Raw genomic sequence first — 23,915 nt, 5'->3', positions numbered from 1 at the left:
GAACCGTCTGTAGACCTTTCCCTGAATCCAGCAGCTGATGCCCGTCTGCCTTACCGCGGAGGGGTAAGTGAAGGAGATGCAAATGGTGACAATTTATAGCAACGATTGCCTTTTTGACTAGGCACCATGGGTTATTTATGCGAGCCTTTCTGGTATTGTTATTTTATGCATTATGAAAGGCCGCGAATCAACGACATTAGGCCGAGCGGTGTCGTGACTGCACAAGGGGATTACATCGCACAAATTCACACAGGGAAATAATTTAATACAACACACGAGAGGTCGCACTGCTGTTTCATCTATGAAGCATGTTATGTCTTGCTAAAACAGCCATTTGCGCGTCTTTACAATCGGGTTCAGCCTTGAACTGCAGAATCAGCCGACATCCTCTCGCACTATGACAGATGCTTGAATGTCCTCTCTACTGCAGCTGTACCAGGCTCTGCTAGCTAGCATCGCCTGTACTGTGCATCAATGGCTCTATGAATGTTGGCTATCAGCATGATATAGTTTGTGAATGCGAATAGTATGATATCTTGGAAAATTGTGTTATTACATCTTACAGGGCTTCATGCTTCTCATTTGCACGACGAAGTTGTTGTTCAGTGTCAGTATGACTCTATGTGACTTCACTACACAGAATTATTAAGTATCATAAAGACATCATATGAATTGTATCTCACAGTCATGTCCTTTTTATAGAATATTTTTTTCATTATTTGTAAAACAAAATACCAAATAAATAAACATAGATTATTTATTAATAATATATGATAAATAGTAATATGAAATATAAGAAAATCCTTGTATAAAACTCTCAAGTACATCGCAGCGAAGCTTTCATCGACTGGACTGGGTTGTTTCAGCTCAGGATGTCCCAGTCCAGTCGACGATTTAATCCTCACTACGATGAATACTTCCTGGATGAATGAGAGCTTGCACAACTCTCATATTGAGTATCAGTTCTGTAGATAGTCGAACCTCTGCATTGGTATTTACTTGCCTATGCACTCAATACACGAAAGCTTTCACAGTCAGATGTCATTTGTGAGAAAACAAACTCAAAGCTTGATCAACTGCTAGTAAGGTGTGAAGCACATCTTTACAGATAAGAAAATTATTTGAGGCTGCAATGTGTAATGGTTTTATATAATACTTTTGAGCAGTGTTTTTGAGCTGTAATTTCATGTGACTTAGTGAAACTGAGTCTGATCTCTTTTATCACTTCTGCTTACAAGGTGAGAATAAACTGTCATCATGGGGAACATCTTTGGAAACCTGCTAAAAAGCCTTATTGGGAAAAAGGAGATGAGGATTCTTATGGTAGGACTGGATGCTGCTGGAAAAACAACTATTCTCTACAAATTAAAGCTTGGAGAAATTGTTACAACAATTCCTACTATTGGTAAGAGGAGAAATAATAATAATTGATGATGAACATATCACATTAGTGCTGTAAGGAGTAAGTAATGCTGTGTTTTGTGTAGGTTTCAATGTGGAGACAGTGGAGTACAAAAACATTAGCTTCACTGTGTGGGACGTGGGTGGCCAGGACAAAATCCGTCCCCTGTGGAGGCACTACTTCCAGAACACGCAGGGTAAGCCACGCCACCATAAACTCCCATCATGCTCTTGGAGTGGGTCATGTTGGGGTTAACAATGCTACTTCAGTCCCACTGCACACGCTCACCTCTCACACCAGTAGCATCATCTGACTAATGCTGCATATTTCAAAGACTGGAGAAGGCGGTATGAATATATGTGTGTAAATTGCAAGATCAGAGAGCTAAATGATGATAGGTAACAATTCCCAATTATTTTGATGACTCGATAAGTAAAGCAGTACTAAGTAATTTGTTTACATTAAAGGAACATGCCACTGTTTTTACATACTGAGATATATTCTTACCTGAGCTTAGATGAGTTGATACGTACCTGTCTGGTCTTTGTGCGTGCTCTTAGTCACGCAAAACGACCAAAGATGTTGTTAGCATTTGGCCTCTCCCAGTATATTCCTATAGCTCCAAACAGGGTGAAATTAGAAGAGACCAAGCTCTTCCACGGGCACCCACAAAGACCAGACAAGTACGTATCAACTAGTCTAAGCTCAGGTAAGATCATATGTCAGTATGGAAAAACGGTGGCCTGTTACTTTAATAAATCCTTTCCGTTGTCCCTCAGATCCCCTCTGGTGTTAATGGGATGATTAGGGGATCTTTCATCTCCCCCTGGTGTCTGGCCAGAAAACCACAATTGCAACTTTGTTGCCTCTGGGTCGGAGCCACCAGTACACACTAATGGAATCACGAAGAAGAAGCTAACAGGCTAACGGGCAAAACAAACTGTGGGCTAGCACCACTTAAACAGTATTTACAGTCAAGTTTGAGGGAAAAAAATAATATCCCTTGTCAATCACCAATAGTGATTGACAAGCTTATGCAAGACAATATTTGATCAATATTGTTGGAGTTACTCTTGATACATTATTAGGTCACCGTCTCTTAAATTATGCTAAATAAATATTTGCGGGATTTTCAAACTACATGTTCCACATATTCAGTTCTATTGGATCTCTGAGAAGTTTATTGTTAATCTTCAAAAATAGCAAACACATTACCAAACAATGGTAAAGCTTGCAAGTTTCTAAACCTGCAGTTCCCTGTTTATGTCTCACTCCACCTCCGAATATACCAGATTTGTATATTGTAATAAACAATATACAAATCTGGTTTAATTTTGTTTTATAAAAATGTATTTAAACCTGCGATTTCTGTGCACAGGATTGATCTTTGTGGTGGACAGCAATGACCGCGAGCGAGTGAATGAAGCCCGGGAGGAGCTGATGAGAATGCTGGCAGAGGACGAGCTGCGAGATGCCGTTCTCCTGGTCTTTGCCAACAAACAGGTACAAGACTTCAGCACGCCATTCAAGCCGTTATATAACTGCTGCTTTTTTACATTATGAACAACTCTCATCCACTTGTGTGCAGGATTTGCCGAACGCTATGAACGCTGCAGAGATCACGGACAAGCTCGGCCTCCACTCCCTACGTCACCGCAACTGGTACATCCAGGCTACGTGTGCCACCAGCGGGGACGGGCTGTACGAGGGCCTCGACTGGCTCGCCAACCAGCTCAAGAACAAGAAATGAGCCAGGTCGTTTGAGAGGGGTGCCAGCTCCAGGTAGAGGTTTTAATGGGTCTGTTTACACACAGAGACGGGACCGTTACGAGAGGTTTTCTCCCCCAAAACCTTTGAAGTTACATCATGCCTTTTCTAATTTATTTATTACAGATTTACGGTTTAATTTCAACTGAATTAAATTAAAAAGTGCAAAATAATAAACATTTTATACAGTATGTAATATGATTAACAAAATACTGATCCCCAAAATACTGATCCCCAAAACCTTCTCCGATTTTTGTTTGTATTACAATTTATCCAGATACTTGATGTGAATGATTAAGAATGTTAAAATAGTGTAGTGGCAGTACAACTAGACCAGATTTAACTATTATTGTTCAAAACCTATACAGTACATCATCAGAATAATGTTATGTGCATAAGTGTTACTGTAACCAAGTTTTTCTTCTCAGATTTATCTCAATGATGTAGGCTTCTGTAAATGCTCTTAAAATCTGCACACAAATATTTATTTTGTTGCAAATTATTTTATGTTTGTTTATTTATTGATAATTTACCACACTATTTTTTTCCATATATTGTCATGTGCATTAAATGCTAAGGCAGCTGGTGATAAGAACAGTGTATATTACTGCTTTCCCAATCTGCATGGAGATTCAAGTTTGGCTCATGAGCTTGTAGGAGCTGTGAACTGCTGCAGGCCACTCTTGTGGTCAGAGAATTGTTCTTTGTCAACTTGCCTGGTGCAATCTTGGTTAAAACTGTTTGTTTGGCTCCTTTGATGATGGCTGAAGTGAAACAGGTATTGTACCAGATCTGTCGATTAGAAACAGCCAGGGGCCTGCCTTGGAGAAAGTGATGCAGCGGAGCATGTGACTGGCAATATTAGAAACTTGTAGGTTATGGATGTTTGTCGTGGTCATTTTGTGAGAGCAGCAGCATTGTGTGTTTTTTTTTATGATGGCTCCCGTCCTACTTTGTCCATCTGCGATCGGTGTGACTCATTTGTTTTTTGTGTTGCTGTATTTGTTTCATGTTGCACAAAATAACTGCATTATTGTACATTTGTAATGTAGTACTATTTCCTGTATTTTTCAATGGGGTGGTATTAATTTTGGACAAAAACTTGTGTTGATTTTCTGCTATTTCTATTTAGTTTTGATGGTCCTACTAAGTACTCACAAACCACACTATTCAGAAAAATGGTTGATCATAATAATGCATTATATGGCATGTTAATACTGTACAAGATCTGTAATAAAGGTGATTTCATTTGTCAGACTACATTTGTTAGTCTAAATAACTGCTGCTGGTTGGACCACTGCTGCACTGATGTGTTATGACTAAGTTTACTGAAAACCTCTAATATGCAAAAGCATGCTTTTCTATGTCAGTGCAACTGTATATACTGTATGTTCATTTACCAACAAAGCATACAATTCTTAACGGTCACAAGAACGTGATGTTCAAACACATGTAATATTGAGGTTGATGTGTTTAATAGACCACAGCTTGAGCTCAATTCAGATATTCAGTTTGGTCGGTGTGAACATTGTTTTGTGGCCTTATGTTGGCAGTGGTTGATTTATCTAACAAGTTTATATGTAAGAATGTCTAACATCCAGTTTCCCCAAGCTATTACCCTGACACATCCTGATGTTGTGGCTAAACATTTTGTTTTACAGTTGACTAATTTTATCATTGTAGTATATAACAAATCAATAGAACATTCCCAATGATCATGTATTAATCAAGAATTGGCTTAAGTCAACTATAGCAAAGCTGAACAAAAAAAGAAAACAATGTTGTAGTCAGATATGTTAAATGATTTAGTGAAGTCATATCAATCAATTAATAAAAATACATTAAAGATACTTGCACTTGTAGTGTGACTGTTGAATATTCCAGAGTTCTCATTCTAATTTTATTGTCTATATGGTGTATATACATGGTGTATTATGTCATAACCTGTTCATTGATTGACTCAGGTTACAGATGGGCTGGCCAGGCTGACTCCAGTCTTTTCAGACAGGATAAAAGATGTAATGTCTGTTGTCTCTCCCCCATGGCCTTTCTAAAGTGCTGTCATCAAGACTCTTTTGGCACAATCAGGTACTTTCTCTGTTGAATTGCACTTCTTAAAGTGTCATTTTGGCCTTGTGCAATTCAATCACAGGTCCATGTCTGGGCGAGTGCTGCTGTGTATCCAGGGGTGTGACAGCAGTATGTGGGTCAGAGCTGCTCTAAGGGCCACCGGCCCCCAAGGCCCCCTGCAGGACGACCACAATGGTAGCCCCAGGCCAGATGCCATAGCTGGGATTCCCACCCGTAACCGGGGCGCCTTGGTCCAGGGCACAGACACACTGGCAGCAGACCCACAATCAATTCATCAATCTCCGAGAGATGGCAACTGCAAAAGGCCACAGCAGTCACCCCCACAGTGAGTGCTGGATGGGACATGGCCACCAGGGATGACACTGGTGCTGACTCCACAGAGGTATTGAAAGTTTGCCAAATCTGCTGAAAGCACAAAGTCTGACCTAGCAACAAAAATTGCTTCTTTTCATAAAATGAAGAAGAAAAAAAAGATTTTACTTTTTTTTTTTTAAAGGTAACTAAGAATAAGTCACTATTGAACAGTGGCCTTATTCAACAGCGTGACTAAATGTTATTTCAATTCAGTGCGTTTAGATAATAATACTACAACTTAATACATGATGAATTGATTTTATTGTTCATTGGTGGAGAAAAGAATGAATAACTCAAATACAGTGTCTAAATGGGGCCCTTAGAGTTGCCAGTTCCCAGTTCAAATCTTGAAACACTGACACCTCCTGCTGGACAAAGATTAAAATAATAATAATAATTTAATGGCTGTGTGTTTGTGTTAAGCTGATTTTTATCAATACAAACAAAACATGAATTAATTATAATAATACAAACAAGGGATGCAAATAAGGAAGCATAAGATACATAAAGTGATTTGATTAAAGCATAAACGTTTCGTAATTGTATACTCCGTAATTCAGATAATGGAAGGTATTTGCTGGTAAGTAAGTTATAAAGTTATAAGAGTCACTGCTTCATGTTAAGGAATCTAGTCATGTCTATGAAGCCATTTTCTCAAATTAAGCATGTTCTTGTTTTGGGTTCAGAAGTCACTTAACCCTCTGACAATGTGCGTATTGTGGTGGGCCGCTCCATACGCATCAAAGAGGTGATTAACCAGTTGACGGGGCTGTGCAGACAATACAGCTCTTTGGACCGGGAACAGTGAAGGCACTCACTGCACAGGGGTCCACTGCCCGGCTTCCTTAGGCAGCAGCTGACAACATAAACCAAAATAGCACACATGTAGTAAACAGTAAAGATTTGATAAGAGAACACAGCAATGTAATAAACAAAAGGTAATAATCTATTTTCTAATATGCTTTCGATGTTTAGCTAAGCCCCATTATTTTGTTGTTCTTATGTAAATGGCAACATGGGCAGTGTTAATGTTATTGAGGTGTGATGGTTTTATTTAGGATGGTTGACAACTGCTTTGCACAGTGGCCTTATTGCGTGTTGAAAGCTTCACCCAATATGAGTTGACGACTTGAAATATAGAACATGGCAATTTTTCACAGCCCCTGGGGAAGCAAAAAAAAAAAAAAAAGGAAGAAAATAACAAAACGTTGCAACTTCAGGAACGTGAGGAAAACAAAACAAAACAAAAACGATGGAACGTGAAAAAAAGACGGACCAAGATTTGATTGGTTGATGCTGGGGACTATCGACCAATCACGTGCCAGTCTCTGGGAGGGAAACCCCAGCATCAAAACGACCAGCCACTTGTTGCCCGTCGTTTACTTATTTTTGGCGCATTTTGTATCTTCTCTGTCATTTGCTCGGGTTACAGAAATTGATTCGAAGGCATATGTGTACATTTTCCTGTGTGATATGGTGAGAGAATCGGCTGAACGATGCGTCTCACGCGGAAGGTCATTTTTGAGTGCCTAACCCTGCTCGCCATCGTCACTTCAACAACGGCTCTGTCACATGAAGGTAAGAAACTATTTTGGTTACCTGCCTTTTCTGTTGAGTTGAATGTTTATACTCTATAACACTCGTTTTCTTTCTAAATGCACATTAAAGTGTGATTTTTCAGTGTTACTTTCAATATTCACCCCTATTTAACATGGTTCCTTTTTCTACCATGTTTACTATGTATAGTATTTGCGACATAAAACGTTTGTGGAGCAAGAAAGGGTGATGCATGATAAGCTACACAACAACATATACAGTCAAATAATAAGAGAATAGGTAATAATAGGTTCCGGCACCTACGGATGAGTTTCAATAAGGATTGTTTTTTTTTTAACCCTGTTATGGTCTCCATTTTGGGGACTGTTTACCATTCAGATGATAGAATACTTTGTTTTTAATTCTCACTTGCATACAGTAGTGCAAATTTGAGATCACTGTGAAACACATCTGTAGAAGAAATGTATTTTATGTGAAGAGTTGATTTAATATAACTAAATTGCCATTAGCCTATTTACAGCAGCATGAGGCCTTTTATGTGCAGGTACTGAAGTGGATGCATGCTAAAGTACATACATAGTACAATGAGCTTGCCCCAGAGAAAAGCTGCTGTGCATGTGTTTTGCTCTCTCTACATTCCCCTTCCTGCCTGTGTGCGCCGTCCACACTCAGGCCTTTGTCCTGTGGTATGATCTCAGAGACGCAGAGTCCTCGGACACATATAAAATTATGCACATCACACACACTAGAGCTCTGTCTGTCACTGCATCACTCTTTGCACCCTCTGACACACTGTCCACATTTAGAGCTTCATCACAATGCACAGCTTTGTCCGAGGAAGTTCTGCTGCCCCGGGCCAGAAGCAGACCAGGACTGTAGAAGACGACCCGAATCACCCCGTTTCTGCATCAGCAACACAATGACCCAAATGCTACAGCATCACTGAGCTTCAAAACACAATTTTCATTCACACGCTTCTTGGTCATGAACACATTTTATTTCCTTTTTGTGAACTGTCAGTTTGTGGAACTTAATTACCTTAATGTTTATGCAACTGCTGTGCCACAATTACAGTATGGGAATGTACAAAGAGCAGGCTTATGTAATGCCAGTCGGTCTTTACCTGCTGTACTGCTGACCATTTTGACCAAATTGTTTCAGTTCTGCAAAAATAATATAAGTAAGCTGCAGCGAGCCATGGCTAGGATATAGATGTTGACTTTTGTTCTTTTATAGATATCTGATTACCTAGAATTAAAGCCCCAAAACATTTTTAAAATACAGCATAACTTCACAAATCCCTGTTTATTGCAGTGGTGTGTCCCGGGACTCAGAACGGACTAAGCTCGACGGGATCTCAAGAGAATCAGTACAATCTCATCAGGGATCGATATGATGGCTGCGAGATCGTCATGGGGAACCTCGAAATCACCCAAATTGAAAGCAACTGGGACTTCTCCTTCCTCAGAGTAAAATGCCAACTTTAAATTGACCATGTTTTGGTTAAATCATGTCTAAATCACTCTGTTTGTCCTGCAGACAATCCGTGAAGTAACTGGCTACGTCCTCATTGCTATGAATCATTTTCAAGACATTCCCTTAGGGCAGCTTCGGGTCATCAGAGGGAACAACTTGTATGAAAGGCGCTTTGCCCTCTCTGTCCTTTTTAACTACCCCAAAGAGGGCTCCAATGGCCTCAGGCAGCTGGGACTAGCAAATCTAACCGGTACAATATCTTTCTTTTTTACCTGAAAGTTGATTTTATTTGAGTAATTGCATAGTGACTCATGAAGTGCATTTACTTTTCACGTACATCACTTACAACGAAGGACGTTGACAGGTTATAATCATATATCTGGATTTGTCTTTACAGAGATCCTGGAGGGGGGAGTTCAGATCATCAATAACAAATATCTGAGCTATGGTCCATGGGTTTACTGGCAAGATATAATCAGGGATAGCAGTGCCTCTATAGAGATACAGTACAATGGCGAGAGAGGTCTGTTTGACAAAAATGTAGGTTAGATACATAAACACATTCATTCTCATTACATTTTTAATTTAGGTCCTTGCCACCATTCCTGTGGAGACTACTGCTGGGGACCAAATGAAAACCAGTGTCAGATATGTAAGACGTTTTTTTTACCTGATTACATTCACACCATGAACACAATGTGATGTTAAACGCCCTTGTTGACTTGGAACCGAGGCCTCATTGACCTCAGTTAATCTTCCTTTTCTCCTCTGTGGCAGTGACAAAGACAGTGTGTGCCCCTCAGTGTAACGGGCGCTGCTTCGGGACCAGCCCGCGGGACTGCTGCCACAGCGAATGTGCGGCTGGCTGCAAAGGCCCTCTGGACGTCGACTGTTTTGTAAGGACACTTCATTTGTATTTTAAGAAGAATCCCCTTGCATTTCATTTTTATTATGCTGCACAGTAAGGACCATTGCTTTGTGAAGTTGCTTTTATTCTTTTCTATTATAACGTAGCCGTACATTGTTTTGTTCTCATCAGGCCTGTCGTCATTTCAATGATTCAGGGTCCTGTGTGCGACAGTGCCCCCAGAATCTAATCTACAATAAGCAAATGTTTCAAATGGAAACCAACCCAAATGCAAAATATCAGTATGGCTCCATCTGTGTCTCTCAGTGCCCCAGTGAGAATCCTCCATGTTTCTTTGTGATTTGCATTTCAATGATGTAATTTTGATTGTATAATCTCCTCTGTTTATTGTTTTTTTCAGCTAATTTTGTGGTGGACGGCAGCTCCTGTGTCAGTGTCTGTCCTCCTGATAAGATGGAGGTGGAGAGAGAAGGCCAGAAGGAGTGTGAGCTCTGCAACGGACTCTGCCCCAAAGGTGGACTCTACATATTTTGTTTAGTTAAGTTTATACAAATTTTACCATTCTATTAACAGGGTTTGTATTATATCATGTAGTGTGTGAAGGCACCGGGGCAGAACACAGACAGACGGTGGACTCCAGTAACATCGACAGCTTCATCAACTGCACAAAGATCCAGGGCAGCCTGCATTTCCTGGTCACAGGGATTCTGGGGTAGATGTTTGTGCTGGAATATTTGTATCTTGTTCAAATCAAAATCATGATCCCATGATCTTAATTTTCAGAGATGACTTTAAAAAGATCCCACCTCTAGATGCCAAAAAACTGGAATCATTTCAAACTGTCAGAGAAATCACAGGTTTGTGTGCACTTAATTGTACGTTATACTCTACTACATTATGTGTACGTGAATTAAATTACCCTGAAATGTAGACTTGTTTAATTATTTTTGTGAAATTTCTTGACAGACATCTTGAATATTCAGTCATGGCCTAAAGAACTAGATGATTTGTCAGTGTTTTCGAGTCTAACAACCATCCAAGGAAGATCACTCTTCAAGTAAGTGTGTTTTGTGTAGTAGTTATTTTTGAATAACTCCTTTGTTACATATTTGTAAATCATTGGTATATAATGATTAAATAAATAATACAAAAACAAAGATTTCGTCGTAATTTCACAATTTGCCGTTGCTGCACTCAGAGCATCTATGTACTTTGTCTGAGTAATAACGATAATCACTATTTTGAGCATTTAAATAATTATCGAATGATGAATGACATCAACATACTGTTTTATAAATTATGAATTAAGTATTTACCAATGGTTTATAACTGCTTAATAGTGTGCAGACATTATTATTATTATTATTATTAATATTATTAATAAGTGCTACCCAATTTTATCTTCTGAATGTCTGTTTAAACAAATGACGATCGCGTCGGCCCGCTCTCAGCTCTTTTACCGCCACATGCATTTGATAGGAACAATATTTAACTGGGACAGGGAAACAATTAAGATTGAGTTTAGGAAAATTGTTTGGATTAGCTTTATTTAGCGATATATTATATACTGACATGACAGTTTAAAATCAAGTGTGTCTTATGACTAATCATTTGTTTTAAAACAAGATGTTGAGCTGTTCATTATCATAAGGAGACGGAAAAACAGCAAAGAGACGTCGGACGGTTCTATAGACACTGGCTACGTGTTCATTGCCAGAAAAATCAGATAACTGGAGTAATCAGATAGTCCAATAATCAGATCTGATGCATTTATATTCACTTAAGAAATCGTGTTTGCCAAAACTCTGGGTTTTGGATTTTTCGTTTTGGATTTTTAGCGCAACTGATTGTTTTCCAGTCCCTACCCCTTCCTTCAATCATCTCCACCTGCAAAACCAGGTGGAGCTGAAAATGATTGCGCCTCCGTATTTGGAGAGAAGAGCTTTAGAAACAATTTGATAAATATTTCAAGCTGGGACTCGAACCCACAACTCTGAGTATGGAGTAATATTCTGGATGGAGTAATAATCTGCCATATTTGCAGCAGCTTTAATCACTCGCCTCTCAATTTGTAGTCTTTTTAACTATCTTTTAATCTTTGTGACATTAGTTTGGGCTTTTTGCTTTATTTTCATGGTTAGTTCATACACAAGTGTGAAAGACCAGCGCTGCCTTAAACAAATGAAAGCTAAACATGTGTCTGAATGCCACAGGCGTGTCTCCCTGATGGTGATGCGGATTCCCTCCCTCACATCTCTGGGCCTGCGCTCGCTCAGAGAGATCAGTGATGGTAGTGTGTACATCAGTCAGAATAAAAACCTCTGCTACCACGACACAGTGAACTGGACCCAGCTTTTCAGAGGCAGCGGAGACAGAGTCAACAACATCCACAATAACAAACCACGGGGCGACTGTGGTGAGGCTCAACCCAAAGAAATTCTTCTGATTCAGTGCTCTGATAGCTCGGTCACTCGAGAGAGAGTTTCACAGTGTGTTTCTTACAGTTGTAGAAGGCCACGTATGTGATCCGCTTTGTTCAGACTCTGGGTGCTGGGGACCTGGGCCGGACCAGTGCCTGTCCTGCAGAAACTACAGTCGAGATGGCACATGTGTGAGCAGCTGTAACTTTTACACAGGGTCAGTTATTTGTTCTGCTCTGATATTCCTTTATGAACAGTTGATAAAATGGTCTTTTCTGACATTGTAGGGTTCCCAGGGAGTTTGCAAACCATGATGGAAATTGTGTGCCTTGTCATACAGAGTGCAGACCTCAGCATGGAAAGGCCAGCTGCACAGGACCAGTAAGCAACAAAACATGAATAAACTCAGGTTTCTTGTTTAATGTTATATAAAGGAAAGGAAAAAAAACATACACACACACACACACAATACATATGTAAGAGATATGGACTATTATACTTATTTGAGAATTTTATGTTATACAATGGTTTACAAATGGTTCAAAGACACCCCACAACGTTTTTCTTATTTTGTGTGTCATTTTGCAACATTGTTCAATGTTGTGCTCTAACTTACTGATTGCCCCCGAACGCCTCACCGGGTATTGTACAAAGTGTTGTTGAACGTGACTTGTTAGACAGCGCAGAGAGGCACGGGTATTGAGATGCTTTTACCTTTTTTGACCAAAAATAAAACTCTTCAGAATGAGACAACTCTCTGGTCATCTGTGCCTCAAATGGCTGCAACATCTATAACGCGTTCTTATAATAAATCTTCTTTCTCTAAATCTAAGTAGCTCGAAGAACACCTGCTTTTCCTGCCTACCTGTCATGATCTGATCGCACTCACAGCTATCTTTCTTATTTACACAACATATTGTGTTACATTGCATGATATAAAATGATCATCCAAATGTAAAACCTTTTAATTTGATTATTGTTTCCAGGGTGCAGGTGAGTGTGTAGCCTGCATTAACTTTAGGGATGGACCGTTTTGCATGTCTTCGTGTCCTGCCGGAGTAAATGATGGCCAAAGGGGTCTTATTTTTAAATATGCAAACAGAGAGGGTCACTGTGAATCATGTCACCCCAACTGCACACAGGGGTAAGTCTAAACCGTGTTATTGTACAATATTTACTATGGTTTAGTTGTGGACCTATATGTGTATATCTTCTAGATGCTCAGGGCCAGGCCTGTCCTACTGTTCTGAAAATGGCAGACTTGCAATCAGTAGGTAAGAGCTCCCTCTAGTGGTGAAGTTATGACCTGACCATTTTAAACAATGTTGGTATATAGTGTTTAACTCATTCTGCTTTTCTCTGTGCAGCGGTCAGATCACGGGTATAGTTCTTGGTGTCCCGGCTGGTCTGATATTCTGTCTTATAGTGTTTTTCCTTGGCCTACTTTACCATAGAGGTCTTGCTATCCGCCGTAAGAGGGCCATGAGGAGATACTTGGAAAATGGAGAGGTGAGAAGAAAGAGGAATCTAGTCTTATTTTAAAACTTCAAAATCAAGGAATTGCACTGGTGACATTTGTCTTTCAGAGTTTTGAGCCTTTGGGTCCTGGAGAGAAAGGGACAAAAGTTCAAGCGAGGATTCTGCGTCCTTCAGATTTGAGAAAGATCAAACCCATAGGTTCAGGAGTGTTTGGCACTGTGCACAGGGTATGCTTCTCATGTATGTAGAATAAAATAGAGATCTAAATGAATTCAAAACAGATTTAGAATTAAGGTGTACAGACATATCTCTGGCATTAAATAAATACATAAAATGTGTATCCATAACACGCTGTAGTCTATGCTTTAGGGCTTTTGGACTCCCGAAGGTGAAACGGTGAAGATCCCTGTTGCCATCAAGACCATTCAAGACAGCACAGGACGCCAGACTTTTACAGAAATAACTGACGTAGGAAGGCATTACTTTCCATTTCTGTGTACCCTTGTGTTTGAAGTATGGTTTGGTTTATGAAAATAGTTTCTCCCTGTAGCACATGTTGTCTATGGGGAGCCTGGATCACCCGTACATCGTCAGACTGCTGGGCATTTGTTCTGGAGTCAATCTACAGCTGGTGACTCAGTTCAGCTCTCGGGGCTCACTCCTGGAGCATATCAAGAACAACAGGAACAGGCTGGACCCACAGCGCCTGCTCAACTGGTGTGTGCAAATCGCCAAGGTGAGAGAAAGTTATGTTGGAATAATTTGATATAATCTTACACTGTCTGAAAGAGATGTCTAAACAGTTTGACATGCTTTTGGGGTTTTTGTTGTTGTTGGTTTGTTTTCTATGAATTTTATCAGCTCAATCATTTTAGTTATATTTGACAGTTCTTATTTAGATGTTTCATGAACGAACAATATTACGCAGCCTTTATTAGTGATGTCAATACGCTTGTCTTTCAGGGCATGTATTATCTTGAGGAGCACTGCATGATCCACAGAAACCTTGCCGCTCGTAACGTCCTTTTGAAGAGCGACTACCAGGTTCAGATCTCTGACTATGGCGTGGCCGACCTCCTCTATCCAGATGACAAGAAATATGTCTACACTGACACCAAGGTTACTGTGACTCATTAATTTTTTTCTACAGCCAGTATATGTTCGCCCTCCCACCATATTCTGGTCTCAAACTAGTTAGCTCTTGTGTAATCTGTTTTATACTCCAGACACCTATAAAATGGATGGCGCTTGAAAGCATCTTGTTCCGGAGATACAGTCATCAAAGTGATGTCTGGAGCTATGGTGAGTACAATACCATTTACTGTGATGAGTAATACATATTTTAATGATAGCAGTTATAACAATAAGTGGGGGGTGTCTAATGCTATTATTTTACGCTAGAGGAATTTTAAGTTGAAATGCCAGAGGGATTAAGGTTTTGTTTGATGATTTGTTGCTTATAATTAGTTGAATAACACATGTCACATCATCATGTAAATAAAAAATGTTTTCCCCTCTGTATAAGGTTACACAAATAGTTGATGGCTCTGTTTGAATATTGCAGGGGTGACTGTGTGGGAGATGATGTCATTTGGGGTGGAGCCATATGCATCTGTGCCCCCCCAGGATGTCCCGGGGTTGCTGGAGAAGGGGGAGCGCCTGTCACAGCCTCACATCTGTACCATAGATGTATACATGGTCATGGTTAAATGTGTGTCACCAGATATCACCAAGTTGAGATGCATGTGTATTACACAGCATTTGTTAAACTCTTTTCAACATTTATAGGCTGGATGATTGATGAAAACATTCGTCCCACCTTCAAAGAGCTGGTCAGCGACTTTACACGTATGGCCCGGGATCCATCTCGATACCTGGTCATTAAGGTTAAATAAACATGGAAGAACATTTGAATCACACAAAACACTGTTTGAACTGAGGTATTTCTAAACTCTTGTGCTGCGTTTTAGTTGGAAAGAGATGATATTTTAGCCGAGGAGATCCAGCACAGAGATTCAGATCGAGGACGCTCAGAGGCAGATTTTCATGTTGAAGACGTGGATGTGTTAGAAGAGGGATTAGTCACGCCTCCTTTACACCATTCTCCCTCCTGGCATCGCTATCGCTCAAGACTAAACTCCAATAGGGTATGAAAATAAACTGCAAGTCATGTACAGTAAATGCTTAAGTGACTCCATTTCAATATTTTTGTAGAGTGACGTATCCCAGACTGGACCTATTGGATATTTGCCGATGACAGCTGGTCCTATCGACAGCATCAGACAGGTACAAACAAAGATGCAAGCCTGAAATCTAAATGAAACACTCTTACCTTTTTTCTTTTTAGCTCTGGAGCCAAAGGTCACGACTAAGCTCAGTGCGAACGTTACCCGAAAGATCCGAGTTCATGGGCCATGCTCCTAGTGCAGAAGTATTTGAGGAGAACTTTTTGCCAAGTGGCTTTCGCAGAGCTAGATTTGGCTCGGAGAGGGGCAACACTTTCAAAACCAAAAACCAACACAGGAAATTGTCCACTGCCTCAAGCCCCTGTTCATTCAAAGTGTGGACAACGGAGGCAGGGGAGGAGGTGGATCACTATGGCTATGTCCTGCCTGGATCCCCTAATCAGGCAGAAAGAGGTAAAAAATAAAACAATGTTATGTGTTATTTCGGGTGGTAGTAGCTCATCCTTCTTTTTTTTCAGTCCGTAGTGTTGCAAAAAAAAGTCCTAAATCCTTTCTGAAGAATCTGTCTCCCCTGATGATAAGGCAACCCCAAGACTATGTAATCATGGGCAACAAAGCAAGTGCTTCTTCATGCAACTCTCGAGGCATCACAGCCAAGATTGATACTCCACTTGTGGCACTTGGTTATAAAATGACTAGCTTGCCATCTCCAACATCTATTGCGCCATTACTTTTCGAGGACATTGCTCATGTGGAAACTCCAGTCATCCCTGTCACAAACAATAATGTTGAAGAGGTTTGTTTAGGGGCTGCTGTAGAACCAGAGGTCTCTGTACAGTTAATTGAAACTCATTGTAATACTGGGATTGAAGGTGAACAGAAAGAGGCAGTCCAGCAGATTGAAAAGTATGAGTACCTCGACATAAGGTCTGACCCATTGGAGGAAAACGACCCATGTCTGAAGAGCGAGGAGGAGGATGAGGCATCGTTGGTGGTAGCAGCACAAACAGAAGGAACACACCAGGCTTTACAAACCTACGTGGGCATCATTGCCAATTCCGGACCAGATGTTCTCACAGCTGGAGAAGAAATAGCGGCGGAATATGAGGAGATGGCCAGAATTGCCATCGGACCAAATGGGTGGGAACTACCTGAATACCAGAACCTGACAGAGAACGACAGAGCAGTTTCTGAGGAGTTGGGCAGTACCAGGTGTGCTGGGATAGGGGGATACATCAAGGTGTGTGCAGGCATGGGGGATCCCGGGAGTAACACCTCGTTTGATAACCCAGATTATTGGCACAGCAGACTGTTTCTAAAGCCAGATGCTCTGCGCACCTAGTAATATGGATTGGGACAGGCAGCGGTAAATCATGAAGTAAATGATGCTCACTTACAATGACAAAGTTAAAGCATATAACCAAAATTGTGAAATCTGTTACATAAACATAATGCATAAAAAGGTATCCCAGGTAGGCTATTTGTATTACTATTTTGTTTTCTTGCTTTTTACTGGAAAAGCACCCAGTAAAAGGCCGCCTTTACCTATAAACGCCATCATTTATTTTCCCACTATTATTTACAGTCTTTCTTTCTGCCTTTATCTAGATAGAGCTTTAAGATGTTTTATGTAATTTCCTTATTTTGTTTATTTAGCTTACATGAATGTATTCACACATGTTGGCTATAAGGGAATAAAATCTTTATGTTGACTAGATTTTCATGTCAATAAAATGCCAATATTTATGTGGTATTCATTTATTTATGACGCACTCGCGGGCCAAATGTTTTCCAAAGATTGTAAAAGAGGCTTTAACGTGCCAGAGATGTTGATACCATTCGTTTCCGCTTTCGTAAATACCGAACGAGTGCTAAACATAAGCTATGATCTTTTCAAATGTTATTTCACTGCAGTGTGCACCTTCAGGAGCTAACTTTTTAGCCATTATTGAACGAATCCCTATTTTCTCTGTACCAATGGTGCTTTTAACATTTGCAACAGTCACGTTAATGAAATGCCGAACAGAGCGTATCTCGTCAGAACAACGTGTCTTTGACAGGAGGCGGACGTTTGGTTCGTCGGCATCCGGAGTACTCGGGCGGTACACTGCAGCGTGGTCCTTGACATCAACGGGAGAAAAAAGTTCGCCGGAGTTCGTGAACACACTGCCAACATGTCCGGGGATGAGGACACTCCGGAGCAAACCATCGCCGAAGATGTGGTTGTCACCAAGTACAAAATGGGAGCCGAAATAGCGAATCGTAAGCTCCGACAACGTGCTGTTTGAATGAACACTTCAGTATCAGCACCCGTCTCCTGTTAGCTAGCATTGTCACATTTGCATTTTCGAGCAGCTGTTTGTGTTATTTAATTCATATGTGTGACTTATTGGACAAATTGTGAGAGAGCACCTGCTATATACACCGACACGCAATAGTAGTTTTTTATGGGTTAAAGTCCCATTAGGCTTTACTGTCAAGTTAGCCGCATATGCTAGTTCTGTCATTGCTGTCTGTGGCACTATCTCGTTAGCCGCTAACGTGTCATAATGTGTGACCGTTGCAAGTGTGACAAGCTTGACTGCGATGTATATATCTCATTTATATAAACTATTGCCAAGATCATACGTTTTATTTTCTAACCGCCAATTCTTACACGTGTGATTGTAAAACTAAGATAAGAAAGGAATGAACGTTACAGGAGTGGAGATGGATTTACTTTGGTGCCGTATGATTAGGATTACATATTACACATCTAATTTTAGAATGTATCTGAATAGGGATTGAAACATCTTCCTTATTATTGTATTATGATTATGACTTGTAGCTCAGTTGCTCATACTACACATGCTTTCATTTCACCCTGCTCAAATTCAGGAATAAACAGATTATCTAAACGTTGTTCATTTGCACCATTTGCAGGGGCTCTGAAGCTTGTATTTGAAGCAGCTTCACCTGGAGTGTCTGTGCTTAGTCTGTGTGAAAAGGGAGATGCCTACATCATGCAAGAAACTGGAAAGATCTTTAAGAGGGAAAAGGAAATGAAGAAAGGTGAAATGGACAATAATAAAGTAGCAACAGTTGTGTTATAGTGGCTCTGGTACACATGCTTATTATGAACCTTTCTGTTGCAGGTATTGCATTTCCTACCTGTATATGTACTAACAACATTGTGTGCCATTATTCTCCTCTGAAGAGTGACCCTGATGTCATTTTAAAGGATGGGGATCTAATAAAAATGTAAGATAAAATTTCAAGCCAATTTCACCAATATTGATTTAGTTTATATTTCATGTCCCCTATCACATTTTATTTGTATTTCTTTACAGCGACTTGGGTGTACATGTTGATGGCTTCATCTCAAACGTGGCTCACAGTTTTGTCATTGGGGTGACCAAGGTAATCTGATGCGCTTCGTTTTCGCCGTCGCTTTCCCTAATCAATCTTTCACCTCTACTGTTATACATGTATTACTTTTTTTTATTAATTAATTTGTTTTTACTTCTATAATGATGATGATGATGATAATAATTTCAGGAGAATCCACTGACGGGGAGAAAGGCTGACGTTATCAAAGCAGCTCACCTCTGCGCTGAAGCGGCTCTCCGCCTTGTCAAACCAGGAAACCAGGTAGAGATATGCCACACTGTTACATTATTTCACACAGTTCTACAGCATCCTCACCTCACCTTGTGAACCCTCATCCATCAGAACACTCAGGTCACAGAAGCTTGGAGCAAGATTGCAAAGTCCTTCAAGTGCTCCCCCATTGAGGGTAACTCTCTCATACACCGTGGTTAAATGTATTTAACTGACTCTTGTTTTTAAGCATACACTTTTTTCCCAGGTATGCTGTCCCACCAGCTAAAGCAACATATCATTGATGGTGAGAAAACCATAATCCAAAACCCAACTGACCAGCAAAGGTGAATAGTCATTGCAGGTGTTAAGTTTGAAGATTGTTTTTCTTGTCTTTTTTTTTTAACATGGACGGTGTTCTTATTAACAGAAAGGACCATGAAAAAACTGAGTTTGAGGTGCATGAGGTTTATGCAGTCGACGTGCTTGTCAGTTCTGGAGAGGGGAAGGTCAGAAAGATTTCTTACTTCTAAGGGCTTGTGAGAAAACTGGATTATTATCACATTGTTTTACAATTCAGGCAAAGGATGGGGGCCAAAGGACCACTGTTTACAAAAGGGACCCCAACAAGGTGTACGGCTTGAAGATGAAGACCTCTCGAGCATTCTTTAGTGAAATGGAAAGGCGCTTTGATAGAATGCCGTTCACGCTGAGGTTTTCTTCACATTATTTATTCATTAAATTGTTTATTTATCCCCAACGTTGTCCTCATGTTGGAATTCTGTTATCTCAGAGCTTTTGAGGATGAGGGAAAGGCCAAATTGGGAGTGATAGAGTGTGCCAAACATGAGTTGTTGCAGCCCTTTACAGTGCTACAAGAGAAAGAAGGTGAGTTTGACAAATTAAAGGTTTTGTAGATTTTCTTTCTCTAATATTTGTTGTTTTGAAACCTGTAATCTTACTTACAAGGAGTCAAATTTCGGCTCCGCCTGATTTTTGCGTGTGTTGTATTTATGACTTTTATTTGCCTTTCTATGTGCAGGTGAATTTGTTGCCCAGTTTAAATTCACTGTGCTGCTCATGGCTAATGGGCCTCTGCGTATCACAAACAGCCTCCATGACCCAGAACTGTACAAATCAGAGTTGGATGTGGAGGACCCAGAGCTTATGGTAAATAAATGGTTATGCATAAAAGCAATATGGGAAATGTATGGGACTACGATGGGTCAGATTTGTTCCGTTTTTAAGTAATTGTTACAAAGGTCACTTATTGTAATTTTGTTTCACGCAGGCTTTGCTGCAAAGTTCAGCCAGTCGGAAAGCACAGAAGAAAAAGAAGAAAAAGGTATTTATTAGGGGATGTACTTTTTATTGACCTTTTTTCTGTATTTGTGCACAACTGAATTAAAATGTATTTCTTTCAGGCTTCAAAAACTGTTGAGAGTGCAACAGGACAAGCAGCTGAGACTGAAGATGCAGAGTAGAAATACTTGCTTGATTTGTGATTGAGATCTGATGTCCCAAAGAAAGTCACAAATCCTGTGTCCCAACGGAGGCACTTTATAAACTGCCGCTGAGTAATTCAAACAAATGTCCGTCTGGGGTGCTATTGCTCTAATATTGTCACTGCTTTTAAAGTCCCATAGTTTCTCTAATGTCTTTGAGGTGGGGATTTCCTCTTAAAATGGACGGTATGTCATGAAGAGGCATACAATATGATGTCACAGAATCCTTCCATCATTTACTGACATCGAGCTTCACCCTTTTTCACCAGAATTGTAAAATCCAAATGAAAAAAAAAAACGATAATGAATTTACCTGAGTTGGATAATGACCCTACCATATTAAGTGCGAATATATCAGTTATTCATGCACATGTCACCATTTTACAGTGTTAAAATGAGAAATGTGCAGTCATCATGTTACAATCAATTAAACTTATCAATTAATTAAAAATAGGATTTGTGCCACTAGTCTTAGGTGTGTCTTTTAGGTCAGGGGTTCCCAAACTTTTCAGGCCGCGACTCCAAAAATTACTTAAAATTACTTAACTGTAAAATGTAATTTTACATTTATTATAATTTAAGGTGCAAAACATTTATAATCTGGTTTAATGATGTTAGTTTGGATACTGTATTTTGATATTTGGCTTAATTTCACTAAAATATGCTGTTTTCAATCAAAAATACATAACATTCAATGTCAAATGTAGGAAATATTGTCTCAAAATCATCTTGCAACCCCCACTTCAGTGTCCCGCAACCCCCAGGGGATCCTGTCCCGACCCTCACTTTGGGAACCTCTGTTATAGGGCACTGTTTCACAAAGCGGACCTCTATGTTGAACACATGAATTGTCTGTAATACTTGGCATTTAAAGTGAATGTTGTACTGCAAATAATTCCTTACAGTCTGTGTTTACATAAGATCTCCATACCTGTCAAACTTATGGATGCTTTTGTAAATCTACCAGAGACTATTTTTGGAAACATTAAAAAGCCACATGACATCATCTAAGTGTTTACTTTTTATTTATTTATTTATTATTATTATTATTATTATTATTATTATAAATAAACAAAAACTACACAAGAATACACAATACAATGTGACAAAAAAAAGTGTTTACTGTTTGTCTTGGAATTGTTAGGGGCAGTGCTTAATTTGTAAATTAGTATTTTCAGGAACACTTTTGGTCTGATGTGATGGATTGGGGGAACAGGCCAAAACATTTGCCGGAACACTCGGACACCATTATATCAGATACATTTTTTGCCGGATCCTAAGTATTTCCCGGATCCTTTACCCTGAAAAAAATTGAATTGGGGAAAGCACTGGGTAGGGGAAAAAAATAGATCTACAACAGCTGCCTCTGAAAGACCACGTAGTTTACGGCGCACTGTACTCAATTTCCCACAATCCTCTTCGGTCAGACAACAAGAGTCGCAGATCGTATGACGTAGTTCACTCCAAATTCGTCGTGACTGCCTGGTACGTTTCAGGGCTGTGAAGTCCACAATCCAGTAAATATCTACGTTTGTATAACATCATCCAAACAGTTCCACTTATGTATGTTCTTGTTTACAGGTTCATCTACTCGAAATGAGGGCAAAGGTTTGTGTTTTAAACTGTTTGAAGCATTTTTGACTCGGAGGTTGGCCTCCTTGCAATGACACCAGAGCCTAGCCTCATGCTAACAGTTTCAGCATTTGCGTTCACATTAGCGAAAAATTAACGTGTAGCCTGGTTTCGCAGGAACTGATAAGTTATTAGAAGTTATCTAGTCAATAATTATTTCAACCATAGAAATTAAAACATTTAAAATGGTAAAATATTGCCCTGAAGGAGAGTAGGAGAAGCAGAGTCCGAGGCTCACTGACTGAAAAATAAGTTATTTTATTTTACACGGGACGTTACACGGTCTTCGTCAGGGGTTTTACCGTAAACCGCATGGTCGAAACGCGTTGGCGTCCAGAGTAAAGTAAAATGACTTATTTCAGTAAGTGAGCCTCGGACTCTGCCTCTTCCTTCTAGTTCCCTATTTCACAATATATTTCATTTGTTGATCGTCCTGGTAGAGCACTTGTCTGCACCTTTGTCAAGCCTATTCTACCTTTTTAAAATGGTGTTCGATCACCATTTATGACTCCCAAGAATTTGACTTAAATTTGGTCTTAATTCTTAAATTAAGAATCAGTGTAGACCTATGACACATGTTTAATGTCTTTGTGGTCAAATACATTTTAAGCACAATTTTTTTTTTTTTTTTTTTTTTTTTCAGTGGAGGAAGAAGCGCATGCGTAGGTAAGATGGCAACTGCACTGTATAAAATTACTTGAATGTTTGAATTTCACTCTTGTGACCTTGTAGCTGCCACATTCAGCCAACTTAATAACATGGTTCTCTTTTTACAGACTGAAGCGCAAAAGGAGAAAGATGAGGCAGAGGTCCAAGTAGTTTTCTATTTGCTCCCTGTGAGCCGGACTCCGGGACAAGCCTCAGCCTCCCAGAGAGAAGTCCAAGATCAGTGAAGTCTACTTGAACCAGGGTCTACAGGGAGCATATCCTGTTAATGAAGCTAATGGCGGACAGACCTGCTGGACAAAAGACTTTCTCTGAAATGTTCTGGACCATTTCCGGTTCCTATCGGCCTCATGTTCACGTTATGTGTTCCTTTATATTGTGATTAAAGGTTTTGTTTAAGAAAGTTATACGGTCTAATTTGGTTCATTCCCACGACTTGCAACAATATCAGAATAGGTTTATTGCCATTGTTTGACAGGTTCACAAACTAGGATTTTATTTCTCAGTGTAGCATCACACACAATTTAGATTAATTAAAATAAAATAAATTGCCAAAACTTTAGAACTGTAAGGCTATAAAGGCATGCCAAACAAATATCAAAATAAAAATATGGTACAGACAATATGACAGAACAGCGTGATTGTATTTACTGATGTGCTGGTGCATTAAGTGTTAGATATGAGTGTGGTCGTCTCTGCAAATAGCTGGAGCAGGTTATTACATGAGTTAAATATAGTTAACTAGGGCTGAGACAAAATATGGGATTCTTATGTTTTGCTGCAGTACCAAGTATCAATACTTCAGTGTCGCAATACTTTAAATACTTGTGTTTGGAGGCATTTTTATCATGCACTCTGTTACATTTTGTGTTAATGCCACTTTTCAGTCCAAACATTTCAATAAATGTCAAATGGCATTTGGTTTATAAACTG

The 23,915-nt window shown here is 39.8% G+C and overlaps 3 protein-coding genes and 1 long non-coding RNA gene across 7 annotated transcripts; all 4 read left to right on the top strand.

The window, feature by feature from the left end:
• arf3a (ADP-ribosylation factor 3a) lies at positions 1–4,424 on the top strand. The gene is made up of 5 exons (XM_079559289.1): positions 1–63; positions 1,239–1,405; positions 1,488–1,598; positions 2,781–2,905; positions 2,991–4,424. The coding sequence occupies exons 2-5, from the start codon at positions 1,258–1,260 to the stop codon at positions 3,150–3,152; spliced, it is 546 nt and encodes a 181-aa protein (XP_079415415.1). The 5' UTR covers positions 1–63; positions 1,239–1,257; the 3' UTR covers positions 3,153–4,424.
• Positions 4,425–5,188: 764 nt separating this feature from the next.
• On the top strand, positions 5,189–17,271 carry erbb3b (erb-b2 receptor tyrosine kinase 3b). Of its 4 annotated transcripts, none has more exons than XM_079559279.1 (28): positions 5,189–5,642; positions 8,486–8,640; positions 8,711–8,897; positions 9,045–9,170; positions 9,237–9,299; positions 9,425–9,543; positions 9,687–9,828; positions 9,916–10,029; positions 10,110–10,227; positions 10,299–10,372; positions 10,482–10,572; positions 11,729–11,931; positions 12,020–12,152; positions 12,223–12,316; positions 12,922–13,079; positions 13,153–13,209; positions 13,303–13,444; positions 13,522–13,641; positions 13,784–13,882; positions 13,965–14,150; positions 14,378–14,533; positions 14,641–14,716; positions 14,979–15,125; positions 15,203–15,300; positions 15,385–15,561; positions 15,629–15,700; positions 15,762–16,053; positions 16,119–17,270. In XM_079559279.1, exons 2-28 carry the CDS (start codon positions 8,584–8,586, stop codon positions 16,940–16,942), a joined length of 4,125 nt encoding a protein of 1,374 aa, XP_079415405.1. In that variant the 5' UTR covers positions 5,189–5,642; positions 8,486–8,583; the 3' UTR covers positions 16,943–17,270. The 4 variants fall into 4 exon arrangements, with proteins under 4 accessions (XP_079415405.1, XP_079415404.1, XP_079415403.1 ...); XM_079559278.1 differs by lacking the exon at positions 5,189–5,642 and adding an exon at positions 6,856–7,192 and having other exon boundaries at positions 15,203–15,291; positions 16,119–17,271; XM_079559277.1 differs by lacking the exon at positions 5,189–5,642 and adding an exon at positions 6,857–7,192.
• A 397-nt stretch (positions 17,272–17,668) lies between these two features.
• On the top strand, positions 17,669–21,683 carry LOC306964957 (proliferation-associated protein 2G4-like). The gene is made up of 13 exons (XM_079559133.1): positions 17,669–17,862; positions 18,523–18,651; positions 18,735–18,840; positions 18,930–18,999; positions 19,138–19,230; positions 19,312–19,375; positions 19,448–19,526; positions 19,610–19,688; positions 19,760–19,893; positions 19,973–20,067; positions 20,222–20,349; positions 20,471–20,524; positions 20,604–21,683. The coding sequence occupies exons 1-13, from the start codon at positions 17,775–17,777 to the stop codon at positions 20,661–20,663; spliced, it is 1,179 nt and encodes a 392-aa protein (XP_079415259.1). The 5' UTR covers positions 17,669–17,774; the 3' UTR covers positions 20,664–21,683.
• Positions 21,684–22,092: 409 nt separating this feature from the next.
• LOC306964813 lies at positions 22,093–23,381 on the top strand. Its single transcript, XR_013792996.1, has 4 exons — positions 22,093–22,169; positions 22,266–22,292; positions 22,960–22,982; positions 23,093–23,381. It is a non-coding gene; the product is annotated as an uncharacterized lncRNA (long non-coding RNA).
• The last annotated feature ends 534 nt before the right edge of the window (positions 23,382–23,915 follow it).

The sequence above is a fragment of the Gobius niger genome (assembly GCF_951799975.1).
Source record: "Gobius niger genome assembly, chromosome: 6".
Taxonomy (NCBI): domain Eukaryota; kingdom Metazoa; phylum Chordata; class Actinopteri; order Gobiiformes; family Gobiidae; genus Gobius; species Gobius niger.
Note: the sequence above shows the minus strand (reverse complement) of the source record. Positions and strands in the feature narration are given on the sequence as shown.